At 61.6% G+C, this 27,863-nt stretch overlaps 1 protein-coding gene across 1 annotated transcript; it reads left to right on the top strand.

The window, feature by feature from the left end:
• The first annotated feature begins 19 nt into the window (after positions 1-19).
• On the top strand, positions 20-27,854 carry CHD5 (chromodomain helicase DNA binding protein 5). Its single transcript, XM_086625769.1, is given in 46 exon segments — positions 20-83; positions 1,385-1,515; positions 4,447-4,626; positions 4,928-5,046; positions 5,612-5,850; positions 7,215-7,339; positions 8,488-8,500; positions 8,503-8,568; positions 8,571-8,609; positions 10,400-10,566; positions 10,648-10,866; positions 11,692-11,901; positions 11,979-12,190; positions 13,213-13,344; positions 13,891-13,999; positions 14,219-14,327; positions 14,330-14,409; positions 14,495-14,695; positions 15,079-15,216; positions 15,778-15,787; positions 15,790-15,898; positions 16,496-16,669; positions 17,364-17,505; positions 17,695-17,826; positions 18,280-18,397; positions 18,953-19,077; positions 19,912-20,143; positions 20,233-20,358; positions 20,493-20,665; positions 21,135-21,309; positions 21,785-21,881; positions 22,345-22,391; positions 22,394-22,431; positions 22,594-22,727; positions 23,055-23,199; positions 23,573-23,732; positions 24,261-24,340; positions 24,460-24,589; positions 25,166-25,273; positions 25,547-25,684; positions 25,880-25,988; positions 26,154-26,286; positions 26,807-27,002; positions 27,332-27,495; positions 27,583-27,697; positions 27,817-27,854. Coding segments are annotated over 46 exon segments (5,871 nt in total). The 3' UTR covers positions 27,825-27,854.
• The last annotated feature ends 9 nt before the right edge of the window (positions 27,855-27,863 follow it).

Here is a 27,863-nt window from a genome sequence, read left to right as displayed (position 1 = left end):
GCCGCTGCCGCCGCCCGGCATGCGGGGCCCGGCGGGCGGCCGGGAGCTGCTGGACGACGCGGAGAACGAGGAGGAGCTCTCGGGTAGGCGGCGGGAGCGGGGGCGGGCGGGGGGGGGGGGGGCCGGTGTCCGCCGAGGCGGGGCCCGGCCGGGGGCAGCCGGCCCCGCCCGCCCGGCCCGGGGCGGTCTCCGGTGGGCGCCGCTCCGCCGGCTCAGCCCCGGTGTCGCTGCGCATCGCGAACGGCGGCGGTGCCTTCGCGGCCGCCCCCGCGAGGGGTGTGCCCGGGCGCGGCGCCGGAGCTGGCCGCTCTCCGGGGCCTGGGCTCGTCCCCGCGCCGGGACCGCCCGAGGGCGGCTCTGGCTCCGGCCGGAGCGTCGGGCTGCCGTCCGTCCTTCCGCGGGTGCCAGCCCCCCGCAGCCCCGGGAGACGCCCGCAGCGGACGACAGGGCCCGGCCCGGCCGAAGGGCTCTTCCAGCCCCGCTTCGCCGGGGGCTCCGTGCGGTGCGCGGGGAGCAGGTGGGCAGGTCCCACCGGGGCCGGGCTCCCGGTACCGCCGGGCTCGGGCACTGCCCGGCTCCCGCCCTTCCCGCCGGATTCGGTGGAGCTCAGGCACGTGCCGTGCCGGAGCCTAAAGCTGCGCGGCTCGAAGTCAAACCAGAATCCGTCCGACGACTCCGGAGCGTTATTGCTGTACGAGTTCAGGAATTAACAATAAAAACACTGACGTGGGCTTTAAAGAAATGCAAAGACTAGACGGGGCGCTGGGACTCGCTGGTGGTGCTGGGTCTGGGGAGGCGGTGGTGACGGAAGGTGAGAGCACGTGTTGGGACCAGTGCTGGGGTCCCTGGGCTGGCACACGCAGCCTGGCTGGCACCCGTGGCGTGCCCGGAGCGTGGAGCTGTGGCAGGTGGACTGACCTCCCTGCAGCCGTGGCATGCATCTTCCATGTGAGGCCTTCCTCTTCCTCGTTTGCGTACCGTTGAATCTGTTTTACTGGGCTCTACTTGGAGATCCAAAAGGTGAAAGCCTAATTAATGCTGCCTAATGACCTGCGGCCCCAGGTCGGTGCGAGCAGGCAGCACGCAGGGCCGTCCCCGTGCTCCTGTCTCCCAAGAGCAGAACCTGGGGTGTTTGTGTGCGAGCGGCAGCGCGGAGCTGGGCACGGGAAGTGCCTGTGCTGGCGCTCCTGGGCAGGACTCTGCCAGGGCTCCCTCGAGGGGCAGCGGCAGATCAGTGTGGGGGTCTGCGGGAGAGGCCACGGAGCTCCGTGTCGTGCGGCTTGATGCCACCGCTCGGGTGTGCTCCTCTGAGAGGGTAAACATGAACGTGGTGTCCTGCATGCCCGCGCGATCCGTCTGCATGAGCTGTCCCTTTTGTCCCCAGAAGAAGATGATGGGATGCTGGAAGGACTGGATGAGTTTTTTGCAGAAGAGCAAGTGGCCGTGCAGAAAAAAAAGAAATCTAAAAAGCTGAAAGACGGCAAGGCTGCCAAAATCAAGAGGAGGAAGAAGGAGGTAACGCTGCATGCTCTCATGCCAGGCTGGTGCAGACAGGCTGCTCAGGGCACTGCTAGCAAGCACTGCTCAGGTGTCTGTGGATGGAAAGGGGGGGCGTTATCAGGGTGTTCCCTCGCTGAGCAGCACCCTCCTATCCCTGGGAGGTGACCCAGAGCCAGGGCGAGAGCAGCCCATGAGCTCGGGTGCAAATCTGCCCTGCGAGTGGTCTCTGGAGAGTGGCTGGGGGTGGAAGTGGCCACCACGCCTTCCAGCAGCGATGCAGCTGCCCACCCCTCGGGAGGGACTCGGCTGCGGTGCGTACGTTGGCACGTGCGATGCCACTGTCCGTCTCCGTTTGCCGAAGCCCTCCTGCCTGTGCGGCACCTCCTCGCCGTTGTCTCTGGGGGCAGACAGTAAATCTTTCTGGCATGTCCTGTACCACCGCGGTGTCTGGGGCTCGTGGCTCTGAGGAGGGAGAGGCAAACCACCGCGCTGGGGGTGTGCAGGGCAGGGCTTGGAGGTTCCTGCAGCCGTCGGTGTCGGCCGCGCTCGTCCAGGGCGTTTTGCAAGTGAGGCAGCGTGGGGGTTCTGGGATGTGGCACGTGGAAGGGCTGTTGGGCCTTCCGTAGGAAAACAAAGATGAGGCGGCGTGTCCCCGAGGATCAGACCTTCCCAGGGCTGCGCTGGGGTCTGCGCTCTGGTCGGGAAGGCTGACGGGCACTGTCTGCGCTCTGCCGGGGCACGCGGCTTGGGCACGGTCTGGTCCCAGAGCAGGGCACACCGCTGCGTTGCGCCGTGCGGGCTTCGCCGCTCGCTCTCCCGTCCCTGGGCAGCGCTGGACGCGAGGACAGGAGCAGGCATCTCGTGTGCCAGCGCTTTCGGTGCCTGAACGCAGATAGCTGCTGGGAAGGGAGGGTTCTGCGGTCCCCGTCCCTCCCCAGTGATGCTGGGATGAAGCCCTCACCTGGCACGACCAGACGCATCCCCACCCCTTCCCTTGCCGAACCGGCGCCAGACGGTGCTGATCTCCTCCAGCCGCTCCCCGTGGGATTCGTGAAAACAGATCGGCTGGACGAGGCGGCGCGTTCGAGCGCTGCTGCTGCCGATGGGAGCCCGGCGAGCTGCTGATTTAAAGCAAGCTGGTTCCGTCCTGCGCGGCGCGGCGCTGCCTGCCAGCCTTTGCAGAAGTCGCAGCCCCGAGGAGGTTTTCTCCTGATTCATGGCCAGGGCGATGTTCTCCTCATGCTGCAGATGCCACCCAGAGCTGGCCTGGGCCCTCTGCCCCCCTGTGCCTCTTCCATCAGTAGATGCATTATTTTCCTGTGCTGCTTTTTGTGGGGGGCGGGTGGGGAATGAAATGAAACCCCCTGGTATTTTCATTCTCTGTCAACGCTGTCCTCCCTGTGCCCGGCAGTGATGTGCGCGGCTTGTGCCGAGTCCGACCGCTGCCTCGCTGGGGTGGGGAGAGGATAACGGGCTGAGCCATGAGCACGTGTGGTTTTTTTGGTTAACGCCACATTTTGGGATGAGGAGATAAAAGATAGGGAGGCCTCAAGCAGGGCTTCCTTCTCCTGAACTCCTCCTCCAGAGTTTTGTGGGGTAAGCGGACTTTCCCCCCGGCTAGGGGAAGGTGGGAGCGTGGTGCGAGCCCATGGCGTGCGCGGGGCCGGCGCATAAACCGTGAGCGATGGACCCCGTGTTGCGCCCCGGGGTTTTGGCCCCATGGCGCGGGGCAGGAGCGCGGCCGCGCTGTGCTCGCACGGGAGCGGGACTCGCTCTGCGGCGACGCGACGGAAGCCCCGGTGCAGCGATCGACGCTGCAAACCCCTGGAAAAATCTGCATAAAATACCCGGGCTGCGGCTGGAACCTCAGCGCATGGAGATGAAGGTCCTTGTCAGAGGAGGGAGTGGAAGGGGGGGATTTCAACCTGTACTGCAGCAGTTACCATGGCAACCAATTATTCCCTGCCAAATTACAGCTGTTTATAACCCTGCTGGAGGAAAGGCTCGCGTTGTTCGTAACCGACAGGGGCTCAGCCATGGGGCTCCAGCAGGGATGGAGGGACGCCCTGTGCTCGCATCCTCTCGCGGGCTCCCCTGGGGCGCGAGCGCTCCGCCGGTGTCCGTTAGGGCGGTAATGTGGCTGCCGTCGGAGCGGCGCGGTGGGTCACGGTCTCCCTCCCAGAAGGAAACCAGAATCCTGCCTGAGCGGTGCCCGCTGTAGCTCTCCCAGCCCAGCGTAGCCGTTGGAGCCTGGGGGGGAGCAGAACGCGGCCGCCAGCTGTCCGGCGGCCCTGGCCTTGCTGGAGTGGCTGGCTCGTCTCGCTGCCGAAGCCGCGTGTGCCCAGGGCTCCGCTGGAGATGGGAGGGTTTGTGTGGGAGTGCAGCGGTTCCCGGGGCTCACTGCACGCTGCTCTCGTGCCCCGTTCACGACTGTGCACCCACCAGGGCGGTTCTGTCCAGGGGCAGCTGAGATCCTCCTGCAGTCACGCAGCGCCGCTGCGGCACATAGAACACAGCTGGGCAGGAAAAGAACACGGCAGCAAAGCAAAACCCGGGCACGGTGTCTGTCTGTCCGGTGAGCTCAAGGATTGCACGTGACTGAAGAAATCTTCTCTTCCTTTCCTTGGGTTTCATAGTCGTTTGCACTGTGGTAGAAGAATGTGACTTTGAATCATAGAATCATGGAATGGTTTGGGTTGGAAGGGGCCTCAAAGATCATCCAGTTCCATCCCCCCTTCCATGGGCAGGGACACCTTCCACTACACCAGGTTGCTCAACGCCTCATCCAGCCTGGCCTTGAACACTGCCAGGGATGGGGCAGATTCTTGGAGGGAGGATTGGCTTTGGCTGGAGGCAGCAGTTGCTTCGTGCTGGCTGGGAGGGTTTGTTGGGGCAGAGCAGAGGGTGCAGGCCCTGCTCTTTCTCCACTGTCACTCTCTGTTTTAGGGGAGCAATGATGAAATGTCAGACAACGAAGAGGAGATCGAGGAGAAATCTGAGAGTGAAGGGAGCGACTATTCCCCCAACAAAAAGAAGAAGAAAAAACTGAAAGACAAGAAGGAGAAAAAGCCAAAACGGAAGAAGAAGGATGAAGAGGAGGATGACAATGACGACGGAGGTCTAAAGGTACCAAAGATTCCCTTACCCTGCACTGATGCTGGAGCATGAGAGCTCGGGGTGTGGCCAGATCCCTGCGAGTTACTCGCTGGGAGTCAAGCCGTGTGTTCTGGCCGTGCCCTGGTGCTGGTGGAGGAGTTCCCTCGGTGTTACGGCAGCATAAGCAGAGCCCTCCCCGGCGGGGGGATGAGCCACGTGGCGATGTGCCATCACAAGTCCTCACGGTGCCGTTTGTGGCGACGAAGCCAGTGTGTTTTACTTGGAGGTCGGAGGCCGTTTACGTTCCTGATGTCTGTCTGTACATCTGCAGGAGCCCAAGAGCTCAGCCCAGCTGATGGAGGAGTGGGGCCTCGATGACGTAGATTATGTTTTCTCTGAAGAAGACTATCATACTCTGACTAATTACAAGGCTTTCAGCCAGTTCCTCAGGTAGGAACCTGGGGGTCTGGACGGGGCCTCGTGGGGTGGTTGAGATTTGGGCATTGCTCGGTCAAGCGGGTGAAGTTGTGAAGCAAATTCCGCATTGTGAGCTCCTCGTTGCTTCTCCTGCCTGCCTCGGAGTGGTCCTCGGGGCTCCGTTTTAATCGCAGGACTGCCTGGAAAACAGCTGAAGTGTTTCTCTAACTTCTCCCTCTCTCCAAAATCCCATTTTTTGTGCGTGCTTATTTGGGAAGTTTGATGAGAAAAATTGAGTAACAATAACAAATTTTCGTTCATACTGTGAGCTGTTCAAAACCCGACAGGTGTTTCAGGGAAAGGTGGTCTCTGGGGAAGGCCATGTGCTCCTTTATGCGTATGTACTTGTTCAAGAAAGCTCTGGCTGCCGCTGCCTTTCCAGCAGAGCTGGTACCCGCGGGCACAGCAGCCTGCCGCTGCGAGGCACGTGCTGCTGGTGTCTTTCTTGGGCTGAAGTACCAGCACACCGCGAGCAGGAGCAGATGTGCCGTGAAGCGTTCCCGTTGACACGTGGTTTTCCCTCTCCCCTGCCCTGCAGGCCTCTGATCGCCAAGAAGAACCCCAAGATCCCCATGTCCAAGATGATGACCGTGCTCGGTGCCAAGTGGCGAGAGTTCAGTGCCAACAACCCGTTCAAGGGCAGCTCGGCAGCGGCGGCGGCAGCAGCGGTTGCTGCAGCTGTGGAGACCGTCACCGTCGCCCCGCCGCTCGCCGCCAGCCCCCAGCAGCCCTCCTTGCCCACCGTCATCAGGAAGGCAAAGACCAAGGAGGGCAAGGGTAGGTGCCAGCTGTGGTGGGCCGAGCGGAGGGGCCGCTCTCACCGGTGGCGTGCAGCCTGCCTGCCGAGCTAGTCAGCCGCATTGTCAGGCTGGCAAAGCTGGGAAAGCATCTCCAGGCAGGAGTCACGCTTCAGCAAAGCGGGAAGGCAAAGGGAGTGCCAGAGGTGTGTCGCAGCTCCCGTGTCCCGGGCAGAAGTCCTGGAGGGCACCGTGCTTTGTGACCCACGGCAGATCACCCTGGCAGCCTCGGGACCTGCTGGGCTTTTGGCAGATGGGGGCAGTTAATACTCAACTTCGTTCTTACGACTTAAATAAGCGATTGCACTTATTTCTCTGCCGTCTTCTATCACGAGGGATTCTGCAGGGTTGTAAAGCCCTCCAGGAACCAGCAGTATGCTCAGAGTCCGATGAGGCCGAAGAGGGTTTGTAGGTTAGCAAGGCCGGGCAGAGGTGCGTTGGCCGAGCAGGTGTGGTCCGGCAGATGAGCGGGCACCACTCGGTGGTTGAGCTGAACGGTTTGTGTCTGCGATGGCGAGAGGTTCAGTGCCTGAAGGGCGCTGGCAGTAAGGCTGCAGCCCGTTCTCGGCGTGGAAGGTGTATTCTCCTGGCAGCTGGGTGGGAGGGACTGTCTTCTAAGCCCACTTGCAAGGAGAGAGCCAGCCGTAGGAACCTGCAGTAGCTCCTCTGGAAGTGGTCTGGTTTGTGTGGAAAGGGGCCTCTTGCAGTACGTGTTTCCCTGTTCCTGACCGCGGGTTGGTGCTGCTTTCCCCACGCTCGGGGAGGGCTGTGCGGATCGAAGCTGGGCGGTGGTGGGGAAGGGAGGGATCTCCCTCTGTTTGCGCCGTGTTCCTCCTCGGGAAGGTTGCTGTTCTGCTGGTGCCATTGTCAGTTCTCGATGCCTCCAGAGGTTTTGGACAAGCAGCTCAGAGCTGGCGGCTGACCGAGGGTGCAGCTTGCAGCAGCCTTCCCGCGCGGTGGGCTCCGCGCAGCGTTCCTGCCTCGCCGGCGCCGTGTCCGTGTGCTCCGTGCCTGGCAGAGCCCCGAGGCCCTGGTCGATATTCGCAGCCCTGTGCTCCGTGGGCCGTGGTCCTTCGCCTGCATCCCAGGGCAGATGCTTTCCCTCTCCTGCATCCCAGGGTGGATGCTTTCCTCCCCTGGTTCCTGGCAAGCGCTGGGTCTGGGCGCGCAGCCTTGTGCCCCAAAGGACGCACTCCGTGGGCGGTGCGACCACGTGGACTGCTGCCCTGCTCCCAGTGGTCCCTGGTGCTCTCTCATCTTCCTGTAAATCCTGGGGTTGGGGTGGGGGCGACCTGGGGGACAGCTGTTTGCACAGAGTACCAAACAAGCCTTCTGTTTCTCCAGGTCCAGGTGTGCGGAAGAAAATCAAGGGCTCCAAAGACGGGAAGAAAAAGGGGAAAGGGAAAAAGATGGCGGGCTTGAAATTCCGGTTTGGAGGAATCCCCAGCAAAAGGAAAAAGGGCTCCTCTGTAAGTGCGCACCGCCGCCTCCTGCGCGGGGCCTTGGGTGCCGGGGGGCGCGGCAGGGAAATGCCAGGACAAGCCCTCCCTCACGTGGGGGTGTCACAGCCTCGTTTGTGCCCCTCTGCAAGGGGCCAGGCTCCGATCGGCACGTTCCCACATCCCTTTGGTAGGGAGCTGTGTCCGGGCTCGGGTTTGTAAAGACGTCGTGTCTGGGCACCATTTCTGCTAAAATCCTACGGCCACATTTGCTTTCAGTGGTGAGGTTGGCAACACCATCGTTTCCGATTTCGTTTGCAAAGGAATCCTTCAGCTGAACCATTCGTCGAAGAGAATTGTGGAATGCTTTAGTTACGTTGGCATAGCCTGCCTCCGGGCACCCGGGATCCCGAAGCGTAGCCCAGGGGTGCCACAGCTTCCCAGCACGAGCGCAGCAGCAGGGCTCTGGGCAGCTGGTGCGCTGTGCTCTGGCTGGCACACGAGCATCAGGCACCTTTTGAAGAGTAGCAGAGCGTTTTAAAGAATAAATCTCTTAAAATAACTAGTGAGTAGGGACAGAACTCTTGTAGATCCTGATCATATTGCTGATGGAGATCCTGTTAGTTCACCCTTCCTGGAGCTCGCTGACTCTGCAGCTCTCGCCCGCAGAACGCGGCCCGCGTGTTCGTGCCCCGGTGCGGCAGGGGCTGAAGCGAAGGAGCGGTGCGGGGCAGCCGCTCGCTGCCGCGCTTTGTCCAGCCGCGCGTCACGACAATTCCGTCCTGTCTGCGGGTGCGCCGGATCTGCGCGCTCGCCTTTCTCGGAGTTACAGAGAGCTCGGCCTCGCTCCCGCAGCTGGAGCGCTGGGCAGCCGGGTGATCGGGTGCGAACCGGGGACGGCGGGCTGCAGGGGAGACCCCAGCCCACCTCATGCCGCGCTCCTGCGGAGCCCGTCCGTCGGTGCCAGGAGCGCGCTCGCCCTGCCGCCGTCCCTGCTGCTCCGGCTGGGTGATCCCTGCGGGGAGGACGGTGCCCCAGGGAGCTCGGCCGCTGGTCGATGATCCCCCGGGGTTTCCGTGGGTCTTTGGAGGTCTGTCGCACGGCGGAGCGGTGCGCTCTGGCAGCGACCGCGGGGGTGCCAGCCTTCGGACTGTGTGCTTTGGTTTTCCCTTCTGCAGAGCGAAGAGGAGGAACGGAGGAATCCGACTTTGACAGTGCCAGCATCAACAGCTCCTCAGTGCGCTCCGAGTGCTCGGCCGGCCTGGGAAGCGAGGGAAGAGGAGGAGAAAGAAAAAGCGGAGTAGGCCATTCCTTTGTACTCTGTTCCTGTTCTGGTGGGATTTCTCTTTTCAGGTGGTGCTTTCCTGGCCTTGGCAGCTCCAGGCCGTGTCCGGCACCGGCTCGGTGTGAGCAGACGTGCTCGTGCCTGTCTGTGTGTGGGGGGTGCAAGGGGCTTTCCTGGCATCTGGGCTCCTGTCCGCAAGAAGGCAAAGAGCGGACCCTGCTGCGGGCAGCGGCTCAGCCCCGTGGTGCCGGTGGCAGCAGAGCAGCCTGGTGGCAGGGCTTTTCTGCCAGTCTGCGGTCAGCTGTCCCTCGGGCCTCTCTCCCGCCGTCAGCCACCACCTGGGGCTCGTCTGCCCCCGAGCCAGCTCCTTTTCACCACTCGGAGAGGCTTCAGGAGAGCGTGGTTGCGGTGCTCTGGTGCTCCACTTGGGCACCAGCGTGTGTCATGGGCAGTGTGGGCCGCTGGCACCCTGCCTGCACCTGTGATCCTGCCAGGATTTACCCTCTAGCAGCAAAGTTCCAGAATTTGTGGGACTTCCAGGGAAGTGATTTTCGGAGGAGCAGCCCCTGGAGAGACATGGCTTGTGGCAGGCTGCGACGGAGCAGGGCAAGCTGCGGGCGAGAACGCGTTAAGACGAGGGACTTTGTCTGCGAGAGGCGTGCAGTGGGGCAGCAGCGGGCAGTAGGTCTGTGGTGGTGACGCAGGAAGAGGGAGGCACGCGGACAGCGGTGGAAGGCGACTGTCGGGGTCTCCCAGCGGCTGCGTGGCCATGGTCTGTGCGTGTATTCCTGCGTCCCTTCCCTTGCGGAGAGCTGCGGGTGGATTCTGCGCGACGGCACCTCCGTCGCCGTGCTGCTGTTGAGAGCTGAGCTTCCCAAGCCCTGCTCCGGCTCCAGGCGCCGGCAGGGACCCTCAGGGCTCAGTGCCGCCCTGCCCAGCTGCCCGCACCGTCTCTGCCTCCCGTGCCGTTCTGCCTCGCGTCCTCCTTCAGGCTGAGATCTTCACATCCAGGCGCATCCTTTGGCTTCTTAGCTTTGCCGATGGGCTTTTGCTTCCGAGGAATGGAAGGGCGGCTTCTGGGCTGGGAGATGGTCAGGGCGTGATGCCCGCCAGCCTCCCATCGGTCGAGGAGGCAGGGCTGGCCGGCTGGCTTCACGGCTCCCGTGTGAAGGGAATCGCTTCTCCTCGTGGCTGGTTGCCGCATGAGGGTCCTTGTGCCGGAGCTGGGCAGCTCCTGCCACGTGCTGGAGGAGCGGAAGGTCGGTGGTCTGAGTTGGGAGCTTGTGGCAGAGCTGGGAATCGAGATGAGCCGTTCCGGTGCTTGCAAGGCGTTGTCCCTCCTGTCCCCTTTGCATCCGCGCTGAGCTGTGGGAGATCCTGCCTCTGTGCCAGCGAGCACCCAGGGCGAGCAGAGTAGTCCCAGGAGAGGAGTCGTCCTCCTCGGCCGTGTCGCCCTTGCATGGCACGTTTGCAGCTGGTGGTGGCGGTACCTGGGGAGGTTTCTCTGACTGGCCTCCCTTGCAACCTCTCCAGGTTCTGGCATTCTCCATTGAGAGCCTGAAGGAACCAAAGGATGATACAGTGTGGAGAGAGAAAGAGAGACAGAGGTGAGATGATGCTGTGTGCAGAGGCGGACTGTGGTGCTGAGGGACAGAGAGGTAGGGGGACGTGGCAGGAGGGGTCCGAGGCGAAACACTTTCCTTCTGTCCTTAACCGTGTCATAGAGGAGCACGCGTCCCGTTCCCTCCCGGGAGAGCCGGCGGCTCTGCCATCCCTCTGACCGGACGCCTGTCCCTTGCTTGCAGTTGAAGAAGGGGATGGGTACGAGACAGACCACCAGGACTACTGTGAGGTGTGCCAGCAGGGAGGGGAGATCATCCTCTGCGACACCTGTCCCCGTGCCTACCACCTTGTCTGCCTGGACCCCGAGCTGGAGAAGGCCCCCGAGGGCAAGTGGAGCTGCCCCCACTGCGTGAGTGGGGTCGGGGACCCGCGGGGGTGGGCAGGTGGCCGGCGGGGAGCCCTCGGTGTTACACTGGCTGTGCCTCCCCAGGAAAAGGAGGGCATCCAGTGGGAGCCGAAGGAGGAGGATGAAGAGGAAGAGGAGGGCGGCGAGGAGGAGGAGGATGACCACATGGAGTTCTGCCGGGTCTGTAAGGACGGAGGGGAGCTGCTGTGCTGCGACACCTGCCCGTCCTCCTACCACCTCCACTGCCTGAACCCGCCGCTGCCAGAAATACCAAACGGTGAATGGCTCTGCCCTCGCTGTACAGTGAGTGTTACCAGCATTCCTCACCCCATCCCAGATCCTGCACCCGCCCGGCCTGGGAGCAGGTCTCCCAGCCACTGCTGCCCCCGTGTGCTCTCCCCATGCCCCGCTGCAGCGCTGGCGTCCTGCCCGCTGCCGCACACCCCCTCCCTGCAGGAGCATCGCTGCCGGTTGCACGTATCCAAGGGCCCTGGGTGGCCCTGGGTGGCTCTGCCAGCTGCGTGCCTTCCCTCCGGGGATTGCTGCCTGGTGGCTTCTCTGCCGGCTTTTAGGTGGGATGTTGAGCCCCCGCTTGATGCACGGCCAGTGCAGAGGGGCCTTTCCTGCCTGGTGGCAAGACCCGTCCCCACGGGGGATGCAGCAGTGTCATGGACGCTTCTACGGCACACCTGTGCCACCAGCCTCCGCCTGCCCCGCGCACCCTCACCGCCGCCTCTCCGTCCGCCCCGTCAGAAACAGCGGAGGAGCCGCTCTGCCCTGGGCAGCGCTTCGCTCGTGCCCGGGGCGGCGGTGGTGTTTGCGGGGTGAGATGGATGCAGCCAGGGTCTGGGATGATTCAGGTTTGCCACGCCTGGCTCCCTGTGGCCGGAGGCGAATTCCCAGGCGCTTTCTGCCCTGGGCTTTCCCTCTGGCAGCAGCTTTTGGCGCAGGCTGTGCCGGCATGCTCCCCGGAGCCCTGGCCGTGCTCTCCCCGCCACACCAGGACAGCTGCCGACTGCTCGGCTTCGTGTGATCCTTTCTGCCCCTGTGTCCACCCTCCTCCCTGCAGCCCCGGACAGGGCTCACCGTAACCTCCGTGCTCTTGCCTGTCTGCTCTTCTGTCCCCAGTGTCCTCCCTTGAAGGGCAAAGTCCAACGCATCCTGCACTGGGCCTGGAGAGAGCCGCCAGCCGCCCCGCTCCCGCCTGTGCTGCCCGCCCCGGACGCAGAGCTGGCTCTCCCCCCACCGAAGGTGCTGGAGGGGATCCCGGAGCGCGAGTTCTTCGTGAAGTGGGCCGGCCTCTCCTACTGGCACTGCTCCTGGGTCAAGGAGCTGCAGGTGAGCCAGTGCGGCGGCATTGTCCTGTCCCTGCCCTTGCTTGGCCCAAGGGCTGACCGTGGCTCCTCCTGCCGCAGCTGGAGCTGTACCACACCGTAATGTACCGCAACTACCAACGGAAGAATGACATGGACGAGCCACCGGCCTTTGACTATGGCTCTGGGGACGAGGACAGCCAGAGGGAGAAGCGGAAGAACAAGGACCCGCAGTACGCCAAGATGGAGGAGCGGTTCTACCGCTACGGCATCAAGCCCGAGTGGATGATGATCCACCGCATCCTGAACCACAGGTGAGGAGCCGCATGCGGGTGGGCGCACAAATGGGCTGCGGAAGGAGAAAGACGCGTTGCCGGGGTGCCTGAGCCCTGGTAGCGCTGGCGCTGAGCGATGCCGTTGCTTTCTCAGGGAGGGAAACGGCAAGGGTGAGCCCTGCCGCGCTCCTGGGACTTGCCCAAAATTTCAGCTGATGGAATTTCAGCTGCTGGCTTGTTTCGAGGGCTCTGTCACCTTGGAGGCTTGCTCCAGCAGTGAAGCCAAATCAGAAGTGAATTGATGCCCTTTTGTCATTCAGCTACGTTGCATGTGAAAACAGAGGTGGTAAATCTTCCCGAAGGCAGATGGAGAGAGTTGTGCCAGTCTTCCCAGGCGTATTGTTTGGGTCCCTCTTAGTCATTCCGTAAATTGCTACTGCAGCCATCGATTGTGCCGTGTGGCCACTCACCTGAGCTGCTTCGGAACAGCAGCCCCGTTCCGTGTAGGTCATTTGTTCCTCTCCGAAGCCACGTGGCCCCTCTGCGCTCACGTCAAAGTGGCAACTTGAAATTTCAAGTGGCAACTCTGCTTGAAGGCTGCTTGGCAGAAAATAAACAAAGCTGCCCGGCTAATTTTCGTGCGAGCTTTACGTTGTCTGCTAATAGGGCCGGGTTTTTCCTCGTAGGCGTGTAATCAGACTCAGTAGTGTGTTTGTTCATTTTTCAGCATAAGCAAAAAGCAATTCACAGAGCAGTGAATGCTGCAAGGGAGAAAGAGGGTGAGCTCTGGTGTTCATCCAGTCCTGGTAAAACAGGGGAGCGAGGCTGTTCAGTGGAACGGAAGAGCAGCCTTTGAGGCTGAATGATTTAACACGTTTCTGCCAGTGAGCACTGATGCTTTCTGTGCGTTCTTCTACCTCTGCTCGGTTGTCGTGGTCTGTAGGTGAAAGCAGAGAGTGAAGCATCCCAGTTTGTGGAAGCGGGTCATGGCTAGCTGCTTCCTGGGGGCCGAGTGCCATCCCACTGATGGGCTTTTTGGGCTTTCGTGCCCTGCATTACAGCTTTGATAAAAAGGGAGACATCCATTACCTGATCAAGTGGAAGGACTTGCCGTATGACCAATGCACCTGGGAGATTGACGAGATAGACATCCCGTACTACGAGAACCTCAAACACCTCTACTGGAACCACAGGTAGGAGCCAGCTGGACAGTGGGACCACGGCCAGGCCGCCACAGCCGGGGGGAGCCAGGCAGAGCCGGGCACCCTGCGCAGGCGTTTGGCGTGACCAGGGACTCGTGGGTGTCCCCCTTCTGAACACATTGGCACCGCTCGCAGGGACCTCTCTTGATAGTGGTGGCTGAGCACTTCAGGAAAGCTGAGCCTCCTGAAATGGCTGGGAATTCCTCCCTGCCTGTTGTTTTCCAGCCTGTGTTCCCCCTCCTCCGTGTTTACACTGCCGAGATATTCACGGTCTCACTGCACTTCAGGGCAGCTCCGTGGTGCTGCTGCCTGTCTGCTTGGGGAAACCACCCATGTTCTGATGAGATTGCTATTCTTCATTCTGGATGATGTTGGGAGGGGAAGATTAACACTCCGTGGGTGCCTGTGCTAACGGGGCCAGGAACGCTCCCGTGGGGCGAGAGGTAGTGGAGATGGAGAGGCGTTTTTGTCCCTCGGCTTGGGGACCGGGCGAGGAATGCCCACCTGCCTTTTCCCAATGCACGCTGGCTGTTGCAGGGAGCTGATGCTGGGGGAGGACACACGCCCTCTGAAGAAGCTGAACAAGAAGGGGAAAAAGCTGAAAGAGGAGAAGCTGGAAAAGCCTCCGGAAACACCTCTCGTGGATGTGAGTAGGGAGGGAGGTCTGGCCCCTCTGGTTTTCGCATTCAGAGCTCCGGGGTGGCGTTGCGGTGAGGAGCCTGGGGGCTGGTCTGTGCTGGGGGCCGTGTCTCCCTCTCTTTTGGGGCTGTTCCGTGTCACGAGGCTGAAGAGGGACAGGCTCAGCCGCAGGGAAAGGAAGGGGAGTTGGTTCTTACTGCTTCGCATCGCCTCTCTCTCTTTTCAGCCTACGGTGAAGTTTGACAAGCAGCCGTGGTACATCGACGCCACGGGAGGCACGCTCCATCCTTACCAGCTGGAAGGACTGAACTGGCTGAGATTTTCCTGGGCCCAAGGACGGATACGATCCTGGCCGACGAGATGGGGCTGGGGAAGACCGTGCAGACTATTGTGTTCTTGTATTCCCTGTACAAGGAGGTGAGTGGAGGATCCAGCAGTCCCCGAGGTGGCTGAGCGCGGCTTGGTACGGGGCGAACAGCTTGGGCTTTGTCTCCCCGAGCAGGGCCACTCGAAAGGGCCGTACCTGGTCAGCGCCCCTCTCTCCACCATCATCAACTGGGAGCGCGAGTTTGAGATGTGGGCTCCTGACTTCTACGTCGTCACCTACACAGGGGACAAAGAAAGCCGGTCGGTCATCCGGGAAAATGAGTTTTCTTTTGAAGACAACGCCATCCGGAGTGGAAAGAAGGTCTTCCGGATGAAGGTGGGAGCTGGGTCTGTGCCCTACCCAGTCCTTTAACCATCAGTGAGAAGGGGAGAGAGCAGAATTGGACCTGGAGAGGGAGGCTGGTTTCCCAAAGAGGGAAGCTGGCACTGTTTGCAAATGCAGGAGATTTGTGATAAGCTTTGAAGGTTTTCTGCCAGACTCTTTTCTGTTTCTGTAGTCCCCTACTCAGTTCTCATGTTCAGACGGGTATGGATTTTCTGCCGGCCCGACTCGTGCCTCGGCCCTGCTGCAGGCACGGTGCAGTGTGGTGCAGGCAGCGCCTCCTTTTCTCCTTGGGTCCCTTACAGCAGCAGCGAAGGTTGAGGCTGTCCTATTCCCTGCTCTCTTATCCTGGCTTTTCTCTCCCTTTGCTCCTCCAGAAGGAAGCCCAGATCAAGTTCCATGTCCTGCTCACCTCCTACGAGCTGATCACTATTGACCAGGCGGTGCTGGGCTCCATCGAGTGGGCCTGTCTGGTGGTGGATGAAGCACACAGGCTGAAGAACAACCAGTCCAAAGTAGGTAGCAGACGTTAGGGAGCGATTTTTGCGGTGCAGCCAGTGCCACATAATACATCACCCCAGCAGTGGTGGTCTGCTGCCCTGTGCTTTCCTCCCTGGGAGGAGAAAGATGTCCTCACCTTGCGTGGGCTCTGCCTGGGACCTGCGTTTTGGTGGATTTGCTCTCTTTAACGTCCTCTGGCATTAAAAATCCTTCAGCAGGGGAGGAGGCGGCGGCCTGGCTGCTGCCTGGCGGCCCGACAGGCTTCCGATGGGCTGTCGCCAAGGGAACCGATCCCTCTCCTTCTTCTCCTCTTTACCTGAGGCTAAACGCGGTCTCTGGCCCCTGGGACCTCACACATCCCCAGCGCAGGAGGAGGGTCTGGTGACCCGAGGCCGTTCAGGATGCTCCCTGCGCTCCATGGGGATGGCCCGGAGCGGGACACGCAAGCTGTGGTCTGCTCCGCATGCTGGCGCGGCGGGAGGTCGCTGCCGAGTCTCCGCGTGCGCAGTCTGCAGGGCCCCCAGAGACTCATGGGCTCCCCTGAGCTCTGAACCCAACCTCTTTTCTTTTCCCAGTTCTTCAGAGTGTTAATAGCTACAAGATCGATTACAAGCTGCTGCTCACTGGGACTCCGCTCCAGAACAACTTGGAAGAGCTCTTCCACCTCCTCAATTTCCTCACCCCCGAGAGGTTTAAGTAAGTCGCGTCAGTTCCCCCGGCCCCTGAAACGGGAGAAGCAGCCGGGACCTGGGCTCTTGCCGGCCGGCGAGGTGGCTCAGCAGAGTTTTTCCGGCTTCTGGGGCTCCTGTCTGTGCGGGGGTGCCTGGCTCCGGTTACCGCTGTGCCAGTGCCACCAGTGTGTGCCGGCCGGCAGATGGCAAAACGCGTCGCCCCCGTGGTTTGTCACAGCAGCCACACGCACGTCTTGTGTAACCCCTGATTATTCCCGTGGGCTGCTGCTTTTTGGGTCCTGGGTGTAGCTGTTGCCTCGCTGTCGCTCAGGTTGAGGAGTGAGGGGCTGAAACCTGCCTTCTCCTCCCTCTCTCCGAGGAGACAGAGGTACTTTGGGGAGCTTGTTCAGACGTCTCCTTAGCACATTTAGTGCAACTTTCCTCAGCCGTCAGTGCGGCTCCTCGGTCCAGCTGTTGCTCTGCTGGGATGCAGCCACGGGAGCGTTTCCGCATCACGTGCCCCGAGAGCTCTGCCCGTTCTGAAGTCAGAAAGAAACGGGTATCTTTGCTCTCGCGTGTCCCGTTATTGCTCAGCGCTGTGTGGTTCCGGCTGCTTTCACAGTAACCTGGAGGGGTTCCTGGAGGAGTTTGCAGACATCTCCAAGGAGGACCAGATCAAAAAGCTCCACGATCTGCTGGGTCCCCACATGCTGCGGCGACTCAAGGCGGACGTGTTCAAGAACATGCCGGCCAAGACGGAGCTGATCGTGAGAGTGGAGCTGAGCCAGATGCAGAAGTGAGTCGTTCCAGCGTGACTCCCCGGGGCGGCTGGCTTCCCTCGCCCGCCCCATCCGCAGCTCAGCGGGGCATCCTGGGGTTCAGCAGCCGGAGAGACCCTGCTGTGCTCAGGCCTGCTGTGGGGAGAGCCCAGGGCACGCTCTGGCTCACCGGGGAGCGCGTTCAGCCCAGTTAGTTTGGGCTCCGTGCAGTGCTGGCTGCTCTGTGGGAAGCGTTGGATGGTGGCAGCCTGTCGGCGTGGTGCTGCTGGTTCTGAGAGTGCAGAACCTGAACCCCCTCCTCCTTCTCCTGGTCTCTGCACTGGGGCGCCAGCTCGCCTGGCATCAGTCCGAGCACAACTGCTGCCGTGGTGGATGCTTGCTCAGCTCCCTTGGTTTTGGGCTGACTCGAAGGGAAGGGCATGTTGCTTCTTCCTGGCACGGTGGGGTGAGGCGCAGTTTGTGCCCAGGGGCGGGGGGCGTTCCTGGCTGCTGTGCTCCCGAGGCCATCCCGCTTACAGGGGCTGTGGTGTCTGTGGAGCAATGGAATAAACCCGTCCCCAGGCTGAGGGTGCCGAACCAGCGCGTTTGAAAACATCCAAATGTCCCTTCGGAAGTGCCGCGAGTGGCGTTTAATTGGGTGCTGTCCTGCTTGCGCCGGTCCCGCCTCCGACCGAATTAACGAGGGCATCTGTCCCTTCCCCGTTGCTGCAGGAAGTACTACAAATTCATACTGACGAGGAATTTCGAAGCCCTGAATTCGAAAGGTGGTGGGAACCAGGTCTCGCTGCTCAACATCATGATGGACCTGAAGAAGTGCTGTAATCACCCGTACCTCTTCCCAGTGGCCGCCGTGGTACGTCAGCTGTGTTTGCTCCGTGGTGGGCTGTCGGTGGGGCCGTTTCTGTGACCTTGCTTCGGTTAATGGTGTGGGTTTCCATGTGAGTGGCTTTGTACAAGAATTTTGTCTTTGAAACGCGTGTGAATTTCTCCGCAAAGCTAACGCGTGGTGTCCTGGGAGAGGCTAACCAGGGTGCCTTCACAGGAGGCCCCGGTTCTGCCCAACGGATCCTACGATGGGAATTCTTTGGTGAAATCTTCTGGGAAACTGATGCTGCTCCAAAAGATGCTGAAGAAGTTACGGGATGGGGGTCACAGAGTTCTGATCTTCTCTCAGGTGAGTGTAGGGAAGGATTAATAATAAATATATTTTAAAGGATTCTTTTTATTCCGTATGAGAATTTTGTAGAGATAGGCGGAAGAGCTGGTGACAGCTTATCCCCTAGATAGCGTGGCACTGTGCAGTCACGATGGATGGTCTGCCTCCCAGCTCTCTCCCGAGGGAGCGCCTGTACTGTTTAAAACCTCTTTTATCTACGGATAAAGAGGAGATAACAGTAATAGTGCTCCTCTTCTGGGAGGGCAGTTCAGGCACGGTTCCCTCGTGCTGGCAAAGCTGCCTGTAGAAGATGAGATGTGAGTGTCACTCCTCTGGCAGCTGCCAGTCAGCTGTACTCTGCCATTGATGGTACTGCCACCACCGTGGCCTCTGGGCTGCAGGCAGGTCCCTGGGGGTGGCAGGGAGCCAGGCTGTGCAGACTGCTGGTGCCAGGGTTGCCTTGCTCCACAGATGACGAAGATGCTGGACTTGCTGGAGGATTTCCTGGAGTACGAAGGCTACAAGTACGAGCGGATAGACGGGGGCATCACCGGTGGCCTGCGCCAGGAGGCCATCGACAGGTTTAACGGTACGCGCCTGCCTGCCTCGCCGCGGAGGGGGCGCGGGGGGAATTGCAGCACGCAGCTGGCAGCGGGGCCGGCATGGAGCAGGCGGCGGAGGGCCGGCATGGAGCAGGCGGCGGAGGGCCGGCATGGAGCAGGCGGCGGAGGGCCGCCTGCGCATCGGTTTGTGCCGTGCTTGAAGGTCCCGCATCCCGAGGCACGGCGTGGGCTGCTTGCACCGTGTCGTCGAGCCCTCGAGTTGCATCCCGCGGTGACCCCTGAGCGTGCTGGCGGCCGGCCAGTTGGGCTGGGGGACTCCTGCTTTCCCTTCGAGGTCTTGGTAGGCGACAGAGCTTCCCCTTTGGCTCTGGAGCTGCATTTCTCTGCTGACTGGTTCCCAGGAGCGATGTGTTTTCGCTCCTTGCTTTCCCCGTTGGGAAGTTGGCTTGTTTGCCCCGTGCTTGTTGGCTCACACCCACGGTTCCTGCCGTTTCATCCCCAGAGCGCGGCGCTGCACCTTCCCGCGTGGGCCACGCTGCTTTCTGTCTCACCCTTTGCCACTGTGGCTTTGTCTTTCCCAGCTCCTGGTGCTCAGCAGTTCTGCTTTCTCCTCTCTACCCGCGCCGGCGGTCTGGGCATAAACCTTGCAACGGCCGACACAGTCATTATTTATGATTCTGACTGGAACCCCCACAATGACATCCAGGTTTCTTGCTTTTCCTTTTCCTTCCTGTTTAGTAAGTACCTCCGTGGCTCTGCCCTCTGTTCGCACGCCCTGCACAGGGACGTCGGTCTCTTCTCTCGAGAGCTCCCAACACTTTCTGCTGTATTTGTGGGGTGCGTTTCTGCGCCGCAGCCCCCTTCCTGTGTCCACTGGCCTGCCCTGGCCCGTCTGTGGCACGGGAGAGGCCTGGCACATAAAACCAGCTCTCTTCTGTGGGCTTCTCACTTTCTCCTGCTGCTTGTTTGCAACCGGGTGCCCCCTTATTTTTGGGGAGCTTCCACTTGCGTTTCCAAAAGCCCGGGGCAGACCCGAGCTAAGGACTGAGCACCAACGGGAAATGGCAGCTGGAGTGGGCGAGTAGCCAATGCCTCTGAAAATAATGGGAAGAGAAGGGAAACATGTATCCCTCCCATGTTCTCCAGCCAGGAGGAGGTCCTCTCCAAAGCCACATCCACCGTTGCCATCCGTTTGTGGCAGCGTTTCCTTTCCCTGGGTCCCAGGAGGGCGGCTGTGCCGGCGCAGGGTGGTGGAGGAGCAGCGTGGGCTGGTGAACCTGCAGCAGGGTTCCTGGGGAGCGCGTCCTCGCCGCAGCCCACAGCCCCTTCCCGCCGGTGACCCGTGTCGGGAAGCCGGCTTGTCCGCAGTCAGCACGGTGGGGCCGGGTGCATTCTGGTTGTCTCTGAGGAGCCCCTCTTGCTCCACCGCCCCGTAGCAGCCCTCGCGGTGCCTTCGTGCACCCTCGGAGGGATGAAGGACCCGGAGCCCTGGCTGGCGCAGCACAGTACTGCCCTCGGCAGCTTCGTCCTCTGCCCGCAGGCATTCAGCAGAGCTCACCGCATCGGGCAGAACAAGAAGGTGATGATCTACCGCTTTGTGACCAGAGCCTCCGTTGAAGAGCGCATCACCCAGGTGGCCAAGAGGAAGATGATGCTCACCCATCTGGTCGTCCGCCCGGGGCTCGGCTCCAAGTCTGGCTCCATGACCAAGCAAGAGCTGGACGACATCCTCAAGTTTGGGACAGAGGAGCTCTTCAAGGATGATGTGGAAGGTGAGGCTGGGAAGGTGCTGGGGCTGCTCCGATCAAGGTGGGGCCCTGTCTCAGCAGCTGGGCTTGTTCTCCTCTTCCTACACCTGCAGGCATGGTGTCTCAGGGACAGCGGATCGCCATGCCGGATGCCGTCACCCCTTTCTCTGACACGCTGTCCACCAAAGGGGGTGCAGTGACTCCCGGTGTGAAAAAAAAGCATGGTGGGACCCCGCCAGGTGTGTAGCCCCCCTTGTAGGGGCCGCCTGTCCCCCTGCCTGGCCCTGTGCCCGGCCTGAGTCCCCCTGGCTCTGGGAGCGGGCCGTCCCGACACGGCGGTTCGTGCTTCCGTTCCCCTCGCTTCACCCTCCAGGTGACAATAAGGACGTGGATGACAGCAGCGTGATCCACTACGACGACGCTGCCATCTCGAAGCTTCTGGACCGCAACCAGGACGCGACCGATGACACGGAGCTGCAGAACATGAACGAGTATCTCAGCTCCTTTAAAGTGGCCCAGTATGTTGTGAGAGAAGAGGACGGTGTGGTAATGTGATCAGTATCATGTCTTACAGTCGCACCTCGTCGTACCTCCCGCTGTTTGTGCTTCTTCCCCTCCCTCTCCTCTTCTTGCGGTGTTTCGGTGTGGGGCCGGGCTCCTCCCTGCCTACGGCTTGTTCCAGACCCGGGTCCCGAGTCGATGAAGCTGATGGCAGGCTGCTGTTCTGGGGGAGCTCTGCAGATCTGGAGTTTTTCCCTCGACGGGCGTGGGCGCTGCAGGGTGGGATGGGTGGCCGTGTTCGGAGGAGCTCCTTCTGGGTGGGAGGTTCCTCGGCCCTTTGACAACCTTACGCCAAGGTCAGTGCGTTTGGGCAAAGACCCGGGAGCCAGATTCCAGCCAGTGGCTGGGTGTTCCACCTCCCACTTTCCTGGGTGCTGTGGAGGGCAGGCAGCAGGGCGATGCGGGCAAGGTTGGTGGCTGCCCTGTCTCGAGCCTCCGGTCTCTTGCTTTGCAGGAGGAGGTGGAACGTGAGATCATCAAGCAAGAGGAGAATGTGGACCCCGACTACTGGGAGAAGCTGCTGCGGCACCACTACGAGCAGCAGCAGGAAGATCTGGCCAGGAACTTGGGGAAAGGGAAGAGAATCCGCAAGCAGGTCAACTACAACGACACCTCGCAGGAGGACCAAGGTACGGCTGCGGCCGCTCGGCCCCTGGCCGGGCGGGGGTGGGCGGCAGCTCCTGCGGGCGGGCTCTGGACACGGCACAGGCAGGTTCTCTGGCGGACATACCGGCTGTGGCATGGGTTGCTTGGCCTTCCGCTGCATGGCTCTGTGCTTCCCGCATTCCTAAACTTGCCAGGGTAGAAATTCTTCATAGATATTTTTCTTTTTCTTTTTTGGTCTGTAAACTCTAGTTTTGCCAGAAGAATTTAGGAAAAACATGTCTGTGGGCAAAATACCTCGGAACTGAGTTGTTTCTATATAGGAGAATGCTAATCTTGGATAACCTCGGAATGTGATTTCCTGCTTGTCCTGTTCTCCTTCACTGCCCGTGGTGATGCCCATGGCAGCTGCAGGCAGACTCTTGCCTGTCCTGCCTGGCCCCCTGGGGCAGGTCCCGCTGCTCCGGCACTCTGCTAACCCGCCTCTCCTGTGGTCTGCAGAGTGGCAGGACGAGCTCTCTGACAACCAGTCGGAGTACTCCATTGGCTCCGAGGACGAGGATGAAGACTTTGAAGAGCGGCCAGAAGGTCAGAGTGAGTTAATGTGTTTGATGCTCCATGGGATTTGGCTCTGCGGGAGGCCCTGGCACTCAGGCGCAGTGGAAACATCTGGGTTGGAGGGACTGATGTGCTTCTGGGCCTCCGTTCGGGGGCAGGTGTCTTCACTGGCCTGCCAGGTGAGGAGATTCCTGGGGCAGGGATGGCAGCCGGCTCTTTCCTTCACTGGCTGCTGTGGGACCTTGTTCTGGTCCTCGTGGTGGAAGGCTGGGGGGACCGCAGGAGGAGCAGAGCCGGGACCCCCTTGCCTGGAGGGGCAGGAGGGTGCCCCGGCTCGGGGAGGCCGGTGGGGTGGGCGGAAGGGGCTCTGCAGCCCGGGCTGCCGCTCTGCCTGGGTTCCGCTCCTGTCGGAAAGGGGTGAGGGAAGCTTGGGGCACGCAAGCGTGTTGGCCATCCTTCCTTGCTGCCTGGGCCCGTCCGTCACTGAGGCTGCTTGGCTCCAGGTGCAGAAGACAATCCCGCAGGCAGCTGAAGAGTGACCGGGACAAGCCTCTCCTCCTTTGCTGGCAAGAGTTGGGGGGAACATCGAGGTGAGCCTCAGCCAGAGCCGGTGCGGTTGTGCTGGGGCTGCCCTGGGCTCGTGGGCTGGTCGCCCGCGCATCAGTCCTGGTGCAGCTCGGCTGCGAGGCTCCGACATGCCGCGTGCTTCCGAGGCTGCGTCGTGATCACAGCAGTGCTTCTGCTCGCTGCAGGTTCTGGGCTTCAACGCCCGCCAGCGCAAGGCTTTCCTCAACGCCATCATGCGCTGGGGCATGCCGCCCCAGGACGCCTTCAACTCCCACTGGCTGGTGCGGGACCTGCGCGGGAAGAGCGAGAAGGAGTTCAGGTACGGGGGGTGCCGGGCAGGCGGGGCGAGCTCCGTCCTGGGCTCCGGGTGGCTGCGGTGAGCCCTTCGCTCACGCGCTGGGGACGAACTGATCACCCTGTTTCTGCCGCACTCCCCCAGGGCAAGGCAGATGCTGCGCCGTGACAATGCCAGCTGGGCAGCACAGCCCCACCGTGGTTTATTTTTGGGGAGGCAGCACCTGTTCTCGTTTGGGAGGGCTGCTGTGCTTCTCTTTATGGCTCTGCCTGTGCCCGTGGGCGAAAGAGGGTGCGTGGCTCAGCGGGGGTCTATGGGCCGAGCTGACCGGGGCTGCCGTGCCTCCCGCAGGGCGTACGTCTCTCTCTTCATGAGACATTTGTGCGAGCCTGGAGCGGACGGTGCCGAAACCTTTGCGGACGGCGTTCCCCGGGAAGGGCTGTCCCGCCAGCATGTGCTGACTCGGATAGGAGTCATGTCACTCGTGAGGAAGAAGGTGGGTGAGTAAAATTGGAGATGTGCCGTGTCAGGGGCGTTCTGGGGGCTGTGGGTTTCTGGCTGCTGAATGCCTCTCGCCGAGCCTCCCGGGTCAGCGCGCGGCCGTTTGTGCCGTAACCGCGTGGGTGGCCGTAGTGCGAACTGCCTTTCGAACCTGCCGCGTCTTTCCCTGGGAGGGGCGTAGGACGGGCGGGTATTCCATAGCCCGGCTGGCAAAAAAGAGAAACCGACTGGCTCTCGGAGCCGTAGTGTCGGCCGTCCCTGGCAGGGCGGGCAGCGATCCTGCCACGGCGTGGATCTGAGCGCGCCGGCTCCACAGCACCGGCTGGAAGCGGCTCTGCTGCTTTTGACTCGGTGCGCGTCTGCCCCAGGTGCAGGAGTTCGAGCACGTCAACGGGAAGTACAGCACCCCGGATCTGATTCTCGAGGGCGCGGAGAGCAAGAAGCCCAGCGAGGTCGTGTCGTCGGATCCCACCACGCCTGTCCCAGCCAGCCCAGCACACGTGCACGCGGGAGCGGTGGCACTGGCAGGTGGGTGTGCCTGCGGGCTGCGGGGCACCGCGGCTTCCGGCTGCCTCGGCAAGGGAGTTGGGCCAAGACACCGGAAGGTCTTGCAGATGCCTGCCTGCTGCGGCAGTGCACACGGCCCTCGCGGGCCCTGAGCCCTATAGAGCCCTATAGAGTTCCATAGAGGCATAGAACTCTACCCTTCCTTCTCTTCTTACACACCCACCCTTCCTTCTCACCTCTTAGACCCACCCATCCTTCTCACCTCTTAGAGACCCACCCTTCCTTCTCACCTCTTAGACCCACCCATCCTTCTCACCTCTTAGAGACCCACCCTTCCTTCTCACCTCTTAGAGACCCACCCTTCCTTCTCACCTCTTAGAGACCCACCCTTCCTTCTCACCTCTTAGAGACCCACCCTTTCTTCTCTCCTCTGACAGACCCTTCCTTCTTACAGGCCCTTATAGCAGCCCTACAGACCCTTATAGAGCCCATAGTTCCATATATAGAGTTCCATAGTTCTGTAGCTCCCTTGCTTTGCTGTTGCTGCAGACAAAACAGAAACACAGCTTGGGTTCCAGGAGGAAAAGGACCAAGTGGAGCAGAAGTCCAGGAAGGTGTCTGAGAGCCAGGTAGGGTGGCTTCTTTTGGCATCTCCTCCAGGAAGCCTTCTTGTGGCCTGCCCCACAACTCGGAGCGCTCCCTGAGGGAGTGGCGAGATGGCTGATCTGGCGTTGGCACTTACGTTAAGGTGTCTGTGAGCGCCGAGAAGGTGGAAGGTGAAGAGCACCCAGAAAGCTGTGAGAGCAAGGAGAAACCGAGGGAAGAGAAGCAAGAGGAGAGCGAAAGGGCCGAGTCTTCTCCCGAGCCCGTGGCGAAAGGTGAGTCTTCGTGGCTTGGATGAAGATGATCCCCGTGTGCTGGCTCCCCTCTCAGCCGTGGCTGGGACGTCCATGGGGCTGTGGCACCCAGCGGTGACACCGACTGGTGCTGGAGGAGTTCTACGGCCGAAGTCGTGTGGGGAGCAGGGCACGCGCCCTCGCAGCCATGGATGTGCTGGTGCTCCTGATGCACCGTCTTTCTCTCCGGTGGGAGGCTCAGGCACCTGCACCTTGCTTGGGTCTTTCTCTTCTCCATATCACAGTGGGAAACCTGAATGTCACATGGTCCTGTAGCAATTCCTGGAAAAAAACCCAACAAAACAATTCCAGGTGCATGTTATGAAAGTGCTCACTTTGGGGGCGTTTTCTTTTCCTATGTATGTTCCTCCATATGTCTCGAGAAAGAGGGAAAACAGTAATGTTTCCTTGATAAAATGCAGCATATTCTGTGAGAAGTTTTTTGAATCCCTCGAAGGTGTGTACAACAGGAACGCTTTACTCTACTAGGGAAAGTCCGTCCGGACAATAAGTTGCTGTTCCCTGAAGAGCGTTTTTCACCCCAAGCTTTTCTCATAGTCCCGTTTCCTTCTGCAGATGAGGGGGTTCCAGAGAAAGAGAAGCTTTTGGAGAAGCCAGAGCTGAACAGCAGCCCCAGCAAAGGGGAGGACAAAGAAGTCAAAGCAGGTGAGGCATGAGGAGGCTTTGGGGCAAGCAGTGGTGCCAAGGGTCTCCGAAGCCAGGTGGGTGCCTGGGCAGAGGCGAGGGCGCGGGGCGGTGGCAAGGACAGCCGTTGGCATCAGAAGGATGTGCTGGAGGAGGCAGCTGGTCAGCTGCTGGGGAGAGGAGAGTGGGCTGGTGACTTCTCCAGCAGGGGCTCTGGCAGAGCGAGGATGACAGCAGTCGGTCTTTGGGTGGAGTGGGGTCAGGCAGGCGCCGTTTCTGGTGTTTGCCAAGCAGAGGACGCCAAGGCGGAGGAGAAGGAGCAGAGTGAGGCTCAGCAGAACGGGGACAAAGAGGAGGAGGAGGATGGAAAGAAGGAGGACAGAAACATCAACTTCCGATTCATGTTCAACATCGCTGACGGTGGCTTCACGGGTAGGAGCAGGAGATGAGCCATTGGCCACTCCTGCACGAGAAACGTGAACCGTTTACGAAGCAGCAAGGGGACTCGGTTTTGCCGTGTGCCCATGGCCACGCGGGAAACGCCGCCACTCGCCCGATCTGCTGCGCTGCGTGGTGTCCTCGGCAGCCCCGTGGCCTGACCGGGCTGTCTCACTTTGGCTTTTGCAGAGCTGCACACGCTGTGGCAGAACGAGGAAAGGGCTGCCGTCTCCTCCGGCAAGATCTACGACATCTGGCACCGCCGGCACGACTACTGGCTCTTGGCAGGAATTGTCACGTACCCTTTGCTGCGGTGGGAGCCTGCCTCCCGCCATTGGGGCGTGGGAGCTGGGGCCACGTGCGGTGACGAGCAGGGCAGGGGTTTGGCGACGTGGTGTCGCTGCGGGGCGGTGGGCGTGCCGTTGGCTGGCTGGTTCTTCCCTTGACGCTCCTGCCACCGCAGCCACGGCTACGCCCGCTGGCAGGACATCCAGAACGACCCGCGCTACGTCATCCTGAACGAGCCGTTCAAGTCGGAGATACACAAGGGGAACTACCTTGAGATGAAGAACAAGTTCCTTGCCCGGCGCTTCAAGGCGAGTTGCAGGTCCAGGGCTGGTGAGTTCTTACTGGCGGGGGGAGCGGAGCGGTGCCCCAAAGCCAGGGGGAGCCCACCGGCGCCTTCTGGGAGCAGAGTGGAGCAGGGAGCAGTGGCGAGCTTTGCGAGGGGCTCGTGGTTGCCGGAGGAGAGCAGGCACCTGGCAGCCGGGGCTCGGTTGCGGGGAGCTCGCAGGCGGTGCGGTGCGCGGGACCGGGCTGGCTGCCCTGGGCTCCTCCCTGTGAGTGGGCTGGCGCGGTGCTCTGCCCGCTCCTGCTGTGTGCGACGCCACGGAAGCGCTACCCGGGTCCCTTTCTGGGATGCTCAGCATCCGAACGGGCCCACGTTTGGGATAAGAGAACACGAGGGCTGCGCCTGTCCCCCTGGGAGCTTTTGGGGTGAGGCTGGCAGGGGCACGGCAGGGCAGAGGCTCTGCTGGTGCGAACCGTGTGGCCAGCTGGAGCCTGCAGAGCGATGCAGACTCTGGTCCTGAATTCTTCCCCTCCTGTACCTCCCAGTTGCTGGAGCAGGCGCTGGTGATCGAGGAGCAGCTGCGGAGGGCTGCGTACCTCAACATGACCCAAGACCCCAATCACCCGGCCATGGCGCTGAACGCCCGGCTGGCAGAGGTGGAGTGCCTTGCCGAGAGCCACCAGCATCTCTCCAAAGAGTCCCTTGCTGGGAACAAGCCCGCGAACGCCGTCCTGCACAAAGGTGCGTGCTGGCAGACAGTGGGTGGGAGCCTTTGCCGGGGGGCCGGGGTGGGTTTGCCACCCTGACCGTGGGGAAATCCAGCCAGGAGGTTGCTCCTGTCTCGCGTTCCCTCGGCCAGGAGCTGCCTGCTTCTCCCCGGCTCGCTTTGCCGCCGACGGCACCGGGAAGTGGCACGCCGTGGCTGCAGCCAGCGGTGGCGTGGGTCCGTGGTGTTCTTTGCCGTCAGCTCCTGGCTGCCGGAGCTCACCGCTCCCCGGGGGTGCTCCCGCCTCTGCCGAGGGTCCGGCGGGTGTGCCCCCATCCTGAGTGCCGCCTGGCTGTGCCTGCAGTGCTGAACCAGCTCGAGGAGCTGCTGAGCGACATGAAGGCCGACGTGACGCGCCTGCCCTCCATGCTGTCCCGCATCCCACCCGTGGCCGCCCGGCTGCAGATGTCGGAGCGGAGCATCCTGAGCCGCCTGGCCACCCGCGGCGGGGAGCCCACTGCCCAGCAGGTCAGCAGGGCCGGGGACGCTCACCGGGGCGTGCCGGCGGGGCCGGCGCTGCGGCTCAGCGCCTCTTCGCCCTCCGTGTCTCCGCAGGGCTCCTTCGGCACTTCCCAGATCTACAGCAACAACTTCGGGCCCAATTTCCGCGGTCCCGGGCCGGGCGGGATCGTCAACTACAGCCAGATGCCTCTGGGACCGTACGTGACCGGTAGGTCGGGGCGTCGAGCGGGCGCTCCAGGGCAGAGAAATTCCGAGGGGTGGATGTGAGGGGCCGGGAGCCGCGGCGAAGGCCGGCGGGCAAGCAAGGTGTTTCCTCTCTCCGCACAGATATTTAGCCCTTCCCGCCGTTTGCCTCCGCAGCTCCCGTTCCCAGC

This window comes from Tauraco erythrolophus, chromosome 23 (genome assembly GCF_009769465.1).
Source record: "Tauraco erythrolophus isolate bTauEry1 chromosome 23, bTauEry1.pri, whole genome shotgun sequence".
In the NCBI taxonomy this organism is placed as follows: domain Eukaryota; kingdom Metazoa; phylum Chordata; class Aves; order Musophagiformes; family Musophagidae; genus Tauraco; species Tauraco erythrolophus.
The sequence above is the reverse complement of the archived record's forward strand: the minus strand, read 5'-3'. Positions and strand labels throughout refer to the sequence as shown.